This window comes from Ursus arctos, unplaced genomic scaffold, assembly GCF_023065955.2.
Source record: "Ursus arctos isolate Adak ecotype North America unplaced genomic scaffold, UrsArc2.0 scaffold_1, whole genome shotgun sequence".
Lineage (NCBI taxonomy): Eukaryota > Metazoa > Chordata > Mammalia > Carnivora > Ursidae > Ursus > Ursus arctos.
Genome location: NW_026622763.1, coordinates 46389420 through 46403555, shown reverse-complemented (window position 1 = coordinate 46403555; position 14136 = coordinate 46389420). Strand labels below are relative to the sequence as shown.

Genomic DNA, 14136 nt, shown 5'->3' with positions numbered 1-14136 from the left:
CCAACATTTTTTTTTATTCTTTCAGATTTGATGTCTGTTAACATACACTTCCTGTTATTTTGTGTTCCTAATTATGGTTCTTTCTTTGCTTTCTTTCTTTTTTTTTTTTTTTAGTTTTCTTTTTTTTATTTTGTCTAACTGCATATCTCTATTCCTCTTGAAAATACATCTGTGTCTTTGAAGTCTTTTCACTAAGAAAGTGAGCGTGTCATCTTACCTTTTTTGAAAGTTAGCAAGGGCTCCTCTGTCAACCCAAAGGCATATATAAATCCTGGTTCTCTTGTAAAGAAAAGGGTGTAAGCCAAAACCAGATTCTGATGTTCCCCCCTTTCATATCAAATGAGATGTAATTTCATAAAATTAGGACCATGTATTTAGTTACACATTTTTGCACTAAAGAGTGAAGTTTCCTTTCAAGTGTAAATGAAGAACTCATCATTTGTTTATTTATTTATTTATGTTAAAGATTTATTTATTTATTTATTTGACAGAGAGAGACAGCGAGAGAGGGAACACAAGCAGGGGGAGTGGGAAAGGAAGAAGCAGGCTCTTAGTGGAAGAGCCTGATGTGGGGCTCGATCCCAGAATGCTGGGATCACACCCTGAGCCGAAGGCAGACGCTTAACGACTGTGCCACTCAGGCGCCCCTCATTATTTATTTTTATATTTTTTAGCAAAGTATGTACAAATTCCAAATATAATTTAGAAGTTTTTTTCTATAGTGGTACTTACAAAATATAATATTAAATTGTATCTGATAGTTTGTAAATATTCCATAAATAAACTTATGGGATAGTTTATAATTTAAATTTTTTTATTCATATAATTAATATAAGGTTTACTTTTAAATAGATATTGGAATAAGCTCTACTTAGAGTTGCAAAAACCCTTTCATTAATCTCAGTGTGATGTTATTATAATATGCATGAAATTGCTCAGATATAAATGTAATTCCAGTGTCTGAACTAATTTATAATTATATGTAATACAGTTGAAGCGATTGTATTTATCAACATAAAATGTTTTTCTTCTATCTTCCTGGTTGTTTACTTCTCCAGTTGGAACTAACAGCTAGTAATCAGGAAGATTTGCCTAGAAGGCTTTTCTCAAATAGACTATTTCTGGAAAATAGGAAGGTTTTAGTAACTTTCTGTTCCATCTACACAACTTCAGGGGCAACAATCTCCAACATAACATTCCCTTTGAAGGGCAGTGATTGGCCACAGTGATCATATATATTTAAAATATACCTATATACAAAATCCAAACATATATACATATTAAGGAAGTTGCAAAAGTGAAATGGAAAGGAGGAAACCAAGTGGGACGGGCAAAGACATACCAGATAAATGCAAACAAGAAGAAAACAGGAGTCCTAATATGACATCAGACAAAATTGTCTTCAGAAGGAAAGATATTAAAGTGAGACAAGGACTATTTAAGGTAGTAAAGGGTTCAGTCCACTCCATAGATCATACCAAATAATACAGCATTAAAATTCATAGAACAAAAATCACAGGGACTATAAGAATAAATAGAAACACATTAAAACAGACTTTAATTTTCCTCTCTCAACTCATAATAGATCAAGTAGAACAAGAATATGTACAGATACAGAAGATCTAAGCACGGTAAATTTAACTGAGATAAACTGAACTCTATAGCTTTATTTTTTTTTTTAAAGGCAACTTTTTTTTTTTTAAGATTTTATTTATTTGACAGAGAGAGACAGCCAGCGAGAGAGGGAACACAAGCAGGGGGAATGGGAGAGGAAGAAGCAGGCTCATAGTGGAGGAGCCTGATGTGGGGCTCGATCCCAGAACGCCGGGATCACGCCCTGAGCCGAAGGCAGACGCTTAACCGCTGTGCCACCCAGGTGCCCCTGAACTCTATAGCTTTAAAACAAAGAAAATCTTTACTGTGTTCTTGGAAGGTCACTTAAAAAAACAACCTCCATTAGGACAAAGAGGAAATCTCAGTAAATTCCAAAGAACATAAATGGTACAAAGTACATTATTGGATTATAATATAATAAAACTAAATATAAATAAATAAGAAGAAACCTGTTATTTGGAAATTATAAATACTTCTTCTTATACAGCTCTTACAATAAAGAGGAATTTGAAAGCAAAGTTAATTTTAAGAATTTTCTGGTTATTTTTTATTTTTCCAAGTTCGTGCAGTTCTAAAGTTTTCTTGTTATTTTTGGGAAGGATATATTTAATTCATTAATTAATTTAGGACAATTTCATATCTTTATTATATTGTATTTCTATCTAAGAAAATGATATGTCTTTCCATTTATACTTTGTTTTAGGTTTATTCAAAGATTTTTTTAAAATTCTTACATTGTATTTATGAAATATTCATTAATTGTGTTTTCCTCTTTTAAATGGACTGTTTTTTAGGTTCACATAAAAACTGAGCAAGAAGTACAAAGTTCCCATATATGCCCAGCCCCCCTGTGAGCTCAGCCCACTGTCAATATCACACACCAGAGTGGCACTTTTGTTATAATTGATGAGTCTACATTGACACATTGTTATCACCCAAAGTACATAGTTCAGATTACGATTCACTCTTGGTGTTGAACATTCTATGGGTTTGGACAAATGTGTAGTGACTTGTACCATTACAGTATCATACAGAAAAGTTTCACTGCCCTTCACATAGTCATTGTTCTTTCCCCACTAACCCCCAGCAACCACTGATCTTTTTACTGTGTCTATAATTTTGCCTTTTCCAGAATGTCATATAATTGGAATCATGCAGTATGTAGCTTTTTCTGATTGACCCTTCCACTTAGTACTATGCATTTAAGTTTCCTCCATGTCATTTCATGGCTGGATAGATCATTTCTCTTTAGTGAGAAATAGTATTCCATTGTCAGGCTATACCACCATTTATCAATCCATTTACATTTTTAGGACATCTTGATTGCTACCACATTTTGGAATTTTTTATTAATAAAGTTGGCATAAACATTTGTGTGCAGGTTTTTGTGTAGACGTAAGATTTCAACTCATTTGGGTAAATACCAAGGGGGACAATTGCTGGGTTGTAGGCTAAGAGTAAATTTTGTTTTATAAGAAGTTGCCACATTATCTTCCGAAGTGGCTGTGCCGTTAAGCATTCCAGATGGCAATGGATGAGAGTTCCTGTTACTCCACATCCTTGTCAGCATTTTGTATTATCAGTGTTTAAGATTTTGGCCATTCTAATAGGTGGGTAGTGGTATCTCATTGTTGCTTTAATATGCATTTTCCTGATAATATATGATACATAGCATCTTTTCATATGCTAATGTGCCATCTGTACGTGTTCTTTGGTGAAGTGTCCATTAAGGTCTTTGATCGTTTTTTTGAATCAAGTTGATTGTTTTCTTTATTATAAAGTGTTAATTGTTCTTTGTATATATATTTTTTCTTTTGAACTAAAATAAAATGTATTTACATTATTTCTAGTGCAGTTCAAGTAAAAACAGGTCCTGAACAAGCCTGGGAAGGTGTTGAAGCGAGAGAACCTAGGAAACGTGTTACTTCTTAGGTGCAGCCTGATTGTAGCAACAGGAAGAACTTCAGACACAGGAATACAATGTAACCCTTCAGTTTTGAAATGTTGCTAAATCTTCTTGTGCTTCAGAAATGACTGCCCCTGTCCTATAAAAATTAAAATCATCTCTGCCGTTATGTGGAACTGCAGCCCAGATGGGTGCTTCATCAGTCCTTGTCAGCTTTATCTTTTGCAAATATTTTCTCCCAGTCTGTGGCTTGTCTTTTCATTCTCTTGACATTGTCTTTAACAGAGCAGAAGTTTTTTATTTTAATGACATCCAGTTTATCAATTATTTTTTTCATGGATCCTGCTTGCTGTGTTTTTATCAAAAAAGTCATTCCCACACCAAAAGTCATCTAAATTTTCTTCTGTGTTCTCCTCTAGGAGCTTTATCGTTTGCATTTTACATTCAGCTCTATGATCCATTTTGAGTTAATTTCTGTGAAGAGTGTAAAGTCTGTGTCTAGATTCATGTGTTTGCATGTTGATGTCTAGTTGTTCAAGCACTATTTGTTGGAAAAGACTATCTTTGCTACATAATATTGCCTTTGCTCTTTTATCAAAGATCTGTTGACTAAATATATATGGGTTTATTTCTGAGCTCTCTATTTTGTTCTGTTGACCTGTTTGTCAATAGTTTCACCAATACCACACTACCTTGGTCACCGTAGCTTTATTGTAAGTCTCGAAGTCAGGTACTGTCAGTCATCCAAGTTTTTTCTTCTCCTTCAGTATCGTGTTGGCTATTCTGGGTCCTTTGCCTCTCCATATAAACTTTAGAATCAGTTGGTCAATATCCACAAAATAATTTGCTGGAATTTTTATTGAGATTGCATTGATCAATAGATCAATAAACAAAGATCAAATTGAGAAAAACTGACATCTTGATATTATTGAGTTTTCCTATTCATGAGCAGGGAATATCTCTATTATTTAGCTCTTCTTTGATTTCCTTTATTAATTTTGTAGTTTTCCTCATATAGACCTTGTACATAATCTGTCAGATTTATGCCTAAAAATTTCATTTTGGGGGGGACTAATATAAATGGTTTGTGTTTTTAATTTAATTTAATTTAATTTAATTTTTTTAAAGATTTTATTTATTTATTTGACAGAGACAGCCAGCGAGAGAGGGAACACAAGCAGGGGGAGTGGGAGAGGAAGAAGCAGGCTCCTAGTGGAGGAGCCTGATGTGGGGCTAGATCCCAGAATGCTGGGATCACGCCCTGAGCCGAAGGCAGACCTTAACGACTGCACCACCCAGACACCCTATGTGTTTTTAATTTTACATACCACTCGTTCATTGCCGGTGTGTAGGAAAGCAATTTGCTTTTGTGTATTGATCTTGTATCCTGCAACCTTGCTATACTTGCTCATTAGTTCCAGGAGTTTTTTGTTTTTTGTAGGTTTTGTTGTTGTTGTTGTTTAATTCTTTTGGGTTTTCTACATAAAAAATTTGTTATCAGCAAACAAAGACATTTCTATTTCCTCCTTCTTAATCTGTGTATCTTTTATTTCCTATTCTTGTCTTATTGCAGTAGTTAAGACTTCCAGTACAATGTTGAAAAGGAGTGGTGAGAAGGGCTATCCGTGTCTTTTTTCTAATCTTACTAGGAAAGCTTCTAGTTTCTTCTATTGTGTTTTAAAATATGTATTGTTCCTGTAAAGAAAATCTATTGAGTTTCTTATGTTTTTGAACCCAGACACTTAATTCTCTTACTACTTGTCGGAGTTTTTCAGTGTTTACACAATATGCAAATAAGTATAACTTTACTTCCTCTGTCTGTGTATACACAAATGTGTATAATAACACATTTGTGGTGAAGATGTGGACAAACAGGCACAGCATTATATTGCTGTCTGGAGAGACAATACTTCATAGCGAGTAATTTTGCTATAATTATCAAAATTAAAGATTCATGTTTTACACAACCAAGTCCATTTTTAGACACTAATACCATAAATATGTCCGCAGATATGTGAAAATGTGTATGAAATATATTAGTTGCAGCTCTATTTAGAATAGCAAAAGATCAGAAACAACCTGAATACTGGTAACTGGACAATTGATTCAATAAATTACAGCACTTAGAAACAATGGAAAACCACGTAGCCAATAAAAAGAGAGTTGAAGCTATAAAAATTGATAAGGAATGAACTCTAATATATACTTTTAAGTGAAAAATGAAAGGTTCAGTAGAGTTTGTGTACTAAGATACTATATGTATGTGTTTTTTGATAGAAAATGTGTGAGTATACATACACTCATGTGACCAGTGTTTACCTATTACACACCTGGAAAAATATATGGAGCCAGAGAACAGTGGTTACCTCTGGGAGCAGAATCGAGTTTTGGAGAACAGGTAGCAGGGAGCATTTACACTGTATTTTCTTTTAAATGATTTGTGTTTATGTCATTTACACATACCTTCTGTCAAAAAATGAATTAGTTAAAAATGAGAATATCTATGTCATAATACTTCCCTTATGAGAGAAAGCACCGTACTTGTTATCCCTAAACTTTTATTTCCAAATAAATAACTGCCAGTGTTTTCCTGATGCCTTGTGGGAGAAGTAGAGTCTTAAGGTAAAATATTCCTTTTCGAGCCGAGATGCCCTTCTACAGATGACTGGATTAAGAAGTTGTGGTCCATATATACAATGGAATATTACTCAGCTATCAGAAAGAACGAGTTCTCAACATTTGCTACAACATGGACAGCACTGGAGGAGATAATGCTAAGTGAAATAAGTCAAGCAGAGAAAGACAACTATCATATGATTTCTCTCATCTATGGAACATAAGAACTAGGATGATCAGTAGGGGAAGAAAGGGATAAAGAAAGGGGGGGTAATCAGAAGGGGGAATGAAACATGAGAGACTATGGACTATGAGAAACAAACTGAGGACTTCAGAGGGGAGGGGGGTGGGGGAATGGGATAGACCGGTGATGGGTAGTAAGGAGGGCACGTATTGCATGGTGCACTGGGTGTTATACACAACTAATGAATCATCGAGCCTTACATCGGAAACCGGGGATGTACTGTATGGTGACTAACATAATATAATAAAAAATCATTAAAAAAAAAAAAAAAGAATAAAGTCATCTGCTTATATATTAGTAAAAAAAAAAAATATTCCTTTTCCACTCATTTACATTTACTGATTTAATTTTTCTATTCTTCCAGGCCCTGAGCTGATTACAGGTAGATTCTTAGAAGCTCTAAAGTTTGTTAGTTCACTTAATAGACGGAGGGTCCAAATTTAAACTTCAATGTCCTACTTGTTTCTCTTCATCCACTGAAAAATATTGTCATAAACCTCACAGCAGAGGGAACGTCCTTCGGTGAAATTTGAGGGCCCTCTAGGATGCCTCACAAAACAGTCGTGGCTGCAGTGTTGTTATCACAGTTTCTATCCAGCAAAGCTGCAATTGACTGCTTCATAGCTTGTTGACCTTAATGAGTTAACACACTTTCCAGATAAAACTCATGGCCAAGCAGGAGCTTAGGCTCTGAGAAGTTTTGGCTCCATAATATCTGTGAAATTTGAGCTCATATTAAATATACCTTGAAACAATACACTTGGGATTTGGCTCCTGGCGTCAGATCAGATCTGACTCTGCTGTATGGAGTTGAGAGTTTTGCCTCAGGTCCGCATCGTATGTTTAGCACTCCAGGACTATAGAATCAGCAAGAACAGCCTTATTGCTTTAGGGAAGCAAACACTTCCGCTCTTGTTGAGCTATGGCACCCTGCCTTCTTTCCGATCACTTTTTCCTGAAATAGGAGAATTCTGTTGTCTTCTCCCACCTGAGGCCCAATCTAGGAATTTCTTTCCAGCTTAGTCTTTTTCTCATTCCTAGTCACATAAACGGCATTTGTCCAACACTGAACTGTCTCTGTGCGTGTCCAGGTAAGCCAACCCTGGCATGGCTAATGACGTGAGCAGGGCACAGTTCTAGCTGTCTCCATCTGAGATTAGATCAAGATTCAGGTCTGTGAGTCAGTCAGTAGGGACTCTTTGGTTATTAAGGCTGGCTAAAGCAAACTGTTTTGATCGGCTTGGCCAGGAGCCACCTGTCAGGACTTAGGGGTTGGATTTTATATCCTCTCAGAAACAACTCCCTTTCTACTTCATGCCGTTGGTAAGCTCTCATTGCCTCTCTGCGGATACATCCTCAGCTGGGTGGCTCACAGAGTGAACAGCCCATTAGGGACATGATGGTGTTTAGCCTAATGTACTTTAATTAAGGCTATAGTTGAATCACTTTCTTAAGTTATGGCACAGTTCCTGTGTCGGCAAAGCACAAGAATTAATAAACATGGGACACTTAACAAAACCTGAGATAGAAAACATATCTGGTAAGCCAAAGCCAATGAGGCAGAAAAGTAGAACGGTGGTTGTGGGGGTTGGGAGGGGGAAGGGAGAATTGATATGCAGTGGGTATAAAGTTTCCGTTATGCCAGATGAATAAGTACAAGACATCTGCTGTACATCTTTGTGCCGGTAGCTAACAATACTGTCTTGTACACTTAAAAATTGATTAAAAGGGTAGATCTAGTGTTCCATGGTCTTACTACAAAAAAATTTGTATTTCATAATTGCATTTCAATTTAATTAGAAATAAAAATGCAATCCTCTAGTTCCTATTTCATGACCAGAGTTTAGACATTAAAATTTTCTCTTAATCTCCTTAGAATATCTGCATCCTTTTTTTTTCTTTTTTTTAGGGCTTTCATATGCAGAGTAGATGGTAATTAAAATGTGCAGGATGACAAGATGGAGCAAACAGTGCTTGTACCACCAGGACCTGACAGCTTCAACTTCTTCACCAGAGAATCTCTTGCGGCTATTGAAAGACGCATTGCAGAAGAAAAGGCTAAGAATCCCAAACCAGACAAGAAAGATGATGACGAAAATGGCCCAAAGCCAAATAGTGACTTGGAAGCTGGGAAGAACCTTCCCTTTATTTATGGAGACATCCCTCCAGAGATGGTGTCAGAGCCGCTGGAGGACCTGGACCCGTACTATATCAACAAGAAAGTGAGTGTTTTTTATCAGGCGTATTTTACTGCTAATTGCCTACTGCATACCTTGGACTGTTGTAGCACCAACATGTGCCAAATTAGCAGAAAGTCCAGATTTGTGTGTGTTTTATGCATATGCATCCGCGAGAAATAAATTGGTTATATCATAACAGATGGAGCTGTCCGAAATGCACCACAACAGATACCTAAAAATAAATGTATGATGTAGGCAGGCAGCTAATTTAACGAATTGAAACATTCTCCCCAGAGATTGTATGTACTCTACAATTTTATTATGTGTTTTCTGCACTTGAAAATCCTGAAACTATCAAAAGTGATAAAGATTTCAAAAATATTAGTATTAATTTCTCATGGAACAAAATTTGATGCCACAAGGGTTTCAATTTCCAGATCATGTTATATATAATAAATCAATTTCCTGCAGAAACTTTTTCCTCCTTAGAAAAGAACATTCCTATACAAACTACAGTTTTAAAAATTCTTCAGAGCAAATAATAATGTACTTTTTCCATTTGGATCCATGTATCTCTGGGAAGTATTATGTTTAGTGGTAACAGCCATTAAAACTCAGTATATCAATCAGCTGAACTATGAAACAAACAACTGAATTGCTGTATCACGAGGTGTTAAATCAAAATTTAAATAATGAGATCTATTCTGCCATTTTTCTCAATATTATTAATACATAAAATAAAATTTTGCTTAAAATATTTTTATTTCAAAAAATATTTTTATTTTTTTGGTGAAAGTATATTGATATTGGTAAGAATTAACAAAAATATAGTATTCTGAGGAACTTTTAAAACAGTATTTAAATGCCTGTATTTTCTGTATCCATGCTTGAAATGAATACTTTGTATTAAGCATCCAGTCTTTCATTATGACCATGACTTCACCAAACCAAGAAGGAAAGCATAGAAAAAGATAAAACTGAAAAAAAAAATGTATCGTATTGATTTTAGATTAAATTTATGACTAGTTAATTTGTAACATTTTATTATCTTTTTCACTTTGTGAACTCTTGGTAGAAGAATGGGGCAAAAATATTGTAACTGAGTAAATAAAATTTTTTAGTTGGACACGAGCCTTAAAATACCCCAAAACTTTTAGGGACTCTCTTGGTTGCTGGCACAGTTCTGTATCAAGTTAGTCCTTATTAAACGTATAAGTTTGGTGATTTTAATATGTGGATTTGAGACAGTTTTGCAAATTGCTTCTTTATTGACTACCGTAGTTTCAGAAGTAAAAATCTCACTATGTTCAGATTTTTTTTTTTAATTTTTCAGGATATAACCAATTTCAGGACTTACTTTCCCTTTTTAAAAACCAGTCTGCACATTATACAGTAAAGAAAGAGATAAAGAACTGTTTTCTATAGATTTCATTATCTTTTATTTACTTTGCTTTTTAACATAATGTTAAATCCTAGCAGGTAAGAGTTTATCCATTTCATAACTACCATTTAAATTATAAGTTGCACTTTATCGTTCAGTCACTCCTTTGAAAATTAATTTGATATATTATCTGAAAAGCTAAAACCCAAATTAAGGAAATGATGAGGGGTTTATCTGTATAAGGAAAGCAACAATGCAGATTATTCAATTTTACAAACATTTTAACTTATTTGAAATTGCTTCATTCTTGAAGTAATGACTCTGATGTGTTTCCAGACAGACATTCATTCACACCGTAGAGTTTGTTTCTTTATTTTTTTAGCCTGTTTAGAGGTGCTGTTATCATGGGTAAGGGGGCTCTGTCCTCAGCAGGGCTTTTGCTACCCCCAACATCCATGTCCCCCCTTTCTGGTAGTAATCACAACCTAAAAATTATTACAGCTACCCAGTTTCTACCCCTTCATCAAACAGGGCTTAAATCTAGCATCGCAGCTCATACACTGTGTCCTTATTTGTAAAACAGTAAACGAATACTTTGAGAAAGACCAAACTAATACATGTTGACAAGGGCAGCAATTCTTTATGTGGAAACCAGATTATCCAATCAATCTTTCCTTTAAATTAAAGAGTTTTCAGACTGGTAACAGTTGTTGTCTTGAGGGAGTGTCCCCAAACAAAATACCCCTTGATTGGATTAATACAAATGATATATAACAAAGGATATGAAGGCAGCTGGAAAAGAAAATTATGCAAACCCTTTCAAATAGTTCAAAGAAAGGTCTTCAAACTGAGGATGAAAGACCAGCTCTGAAGGAATCAGTCAGCCAGATTCTTGTGCTGAAGTAACCCTTACAGACTTGGTTAGGTTCACATTCAAACTTGCCTCTAACATCATCTATCCTTATCTCCAAACGCACATTGTATGAGGAAGGAAAGACATTTTGGCATTTTGGAACAAATCACACTGTGCAAGCAGGACAACCTGATAAGAGAAATACTGTTATCAGGAAGGAGTTTTCCCCAAGGTAAGGCTCTCCATTGCCTTAACACTGGCCTGACATCACCCAAGTCTCCAAATGTAAGCCGTTCAACAGCAATACAAATGAAACTCCGCAGCCCTGAAATGCTTGGAAAGTAACATTGCATGCTTAGGACACACGACTATGCAACGTGTTTAAAATTTCCTTCTTTAGCATTTTCATGTGAAGACTTTCTCTAGTTGCCATTACACTGGTTTCTAGTCTCAAATTTTCTTTCTATAATTGGATTATTTCAGTTTTGAGGAGTAGCCTCAAATTCTAGATTAGTTTGCTCTGATTAAAGTTGGAATGCTTAGAAAATTAATAGCTTTTTAAAAAATAGTGAGTATTTCTTTTGATATTTGGTAACCAATCTTATTGTCCGACTTGGATATCTGAGCTCAGCAGGGTGATCTTCATTAAAACGGCAGCTGACACACACGGTTCCCCTCGCATACACAAAGCTTCTAATGGTGGAAATGTCACTGAAGATCCCACTATTCCTGATATTGGGGATGTGGATTTTATGGCCTGAGTGAGTTGGAATATACAAATATAGGCAGGCCAGTGACTTACTTCCCTAAGTTTTAAGTCAAGTATGACAATTAATGTGCCATTTATATCTATAGACAAAGTCTTTAGTTTCTTTCTTATTAATATATAGAATAAACAAAGCAAGACTACTATAAAAATGATTGCAGAATCTATTCTTTATGTTATATTTTAAAGTACAGTGGTATCTGTATAAGAAATTTATGTGTTAGGACTAGAAACAACGCAAACCACACTAGAGCCCTCTATGATCTTCTAAGAAGACAATGTCAGTGAGCTTATGGAACTGTCATTGCTGAGGGTGTATTTTCAGATGGCATATGCCCACATATTTTTATCTTCTTTGCCCTAGTTTAAAATGTGCAAGTTATATAATGTTCGAGAGTTCTACTAAAATTGTTAAAGTAGTTTAATCCCTGGTCAGTGATATTGTAGTAACAACTGAAGAGATAGTAGCAATCATCTCATGAACATTCCTGATGCGTGAAGCATTTCCAGACCCTCAGAGGTTTTAAGCTGTCAGCAGGCCACGGTAAGAACCAAAAAATGAAATAACAGTGCTATCAGAATACGATCATGGAATTTTCCATATCATGTTACCCGTGGTCCAGCGCTCTTCGAAACATGATTCCAGGCTGGGTTCCTTTTGTTTGTTTATTTACTGCAGCTATGTGGCAAGTCACATTTAGCTTCTGAGCACACCTTTATTTCCCCTTATTTTTTTCTTCACATTCTTTTTTTTCAAAGCTTGGGATAATTTTGTACCATTTGGCTATACGTTCAAATTCTTCACCTACTCTTTATTACAGAAAATTTCTTTCTTCCCATGTTCTTCTTAAAATTACAGATGACTCATTAGTACCATGGAAGAAAATATCCTTTGTGACAGTGTCCTGGAAATAGAATGAGGTATTTTAGATCTGTAGTGAAAATGGATGTTAATCATGGAATATAGAAACGTATCCAGTTAAAAATGTATTCTTTCCTTGATTGTGTCGCGGGCCATTTATGAACAACTTATTCTCCCTTTTTATCAGCTCTTCTAAAAAAGATGCATACGGCCTCTTTATTGGAGCTGCATGAAGAGTCATATGAATTTGTGATTTCAAATTCATGCCTGGTCTGTTATTGCTACAGGAATTTTAAATTGTTATATTGGGTAGAGAGAGTTGTTTGTTTTGTTTTTAATTGGGATTAGGGAGTTTTTCTTGCAAAAGTAATCTAACAGAAAATCAGAAAAGTAGATGGTAAATAAAACCTTATAATTCCATAAATTGTCTTATGAACAGTCCCCAATTTGTAACTTTTTTTTTTTTTTGGCATATCATTAGCTCCTCTAGAACTAGCAGTCCCCCAGGCTCTCCCTTCCACCCATGGCACTATAGCTGACTTCCAAATCTTTCTCCTCTTCATCCACTATTTTTTCCTAATGCCCCTTTCTTCTTTGCCACCTCCCCATCTCTGGCTCAGAAACAATCCCAGATGATGATGATGGTGGTAAAATAATGGTTAGCATTTATTAAGTACCTGCTATATTAGGAAGAAACTCTTCAATTTAGAGTGACAAAAATCTAAAAGAAACTCATTTTTGAAACCAAACAAGCTAATTAATTAATTAGCTATGTGATGGGCTCATTGACCAGATTAATGCCACATGGGCAGGCAAATGTTATAATTTGTCCTCAATGCACTACATATCAGGATATTTACAGTTCCTCTTTAATCCTCATGTCCTTCCAAGATAACTCTTGCCTTTATTTTAAAATAATGAAACTGAGGTGAAGTAATTTGCCTAAGATCACAAAGCTATTAAGTAACAGACACTAGATTTAAAACAGATCTGTCAGCGTCTGGGGCCCATTGCCATGCTACTTCGGGTGTGCAGTCTTTGCACTGATAATGCCGGTGGAAAAGAAATGTCAATAGTAGAAAATAAATAAGCCTATTGCTGCTTTTCCTGCCCCTCTAATCACACCATCTTGCAAGCTCACCCATCTCCTAGGTTGGTAATATTTCCCAAACCTGACTTGTTGCTTCCCTATTTCTCTCATCAGGGGCATGCCCTATCTTTGTAAAAACAAAAATCTTTAAGACTCAGTAGGTTTATATCAACTTCTAAAATAATTAGACAATTACATTTCCCAACAGATTCTAATAGGATGATAAACACTTTTTTTTTTCCAAGGAGGAGAGATTCAGCAAATTTAAATTATGTGCCTCTATAAAGTAATGCATTTAATTTGGGATCTGAAGGATAGCAAGGAGAGGAGAGAGAAGTCTTCCAGGGAAAGGGAATAGCCTACAAGCGGACATACGATATAGCCGGCCTATAATAAGTAGGAAGAGAATCAGATGTGGTTGGGGAGGTGGGTCAGGGCTAGATAAAGGTGCTTTGAAGTGCATTATTAAAGAGTTTGAAGTTTAAGGGCAAAATGAATTCTCAGTGGGACTTAGGTTAGGGGAGTGACGTGGTCCATTTTATATTTTTAATGATCAAGCTGGGAGTCTTTATGGACGCTTGGTCTAGATTTTTGACAATGAAGACAGAGAATAATGGATGGGAT

General features: G+C 35.4%; 1 protein-coding gene across 1 annotated transcript in view; it reads left to right on the top strand.

Moving 5' to 3' along the window:
• Positions 1-14136, top strand: part of LOC113250820 (sodium channel protein type 1 subunit alpha) — a 137806-nt gene that overhangs the window by 53247 nt on the left and 70423 nt on the right. Inside the window, exon 2 of the mRNA XM_026492635.4 lies at positions 8290-8602. Within this exon, the coding sequence (XP_026348420.3) occupies positions 8339-8602 (264 nt within the window). The 5' untranslated portion in view covers positions 8290-8338. The remainder of the gene's footprint in view (positions 1-8289; positions 8603-14136) is intronic.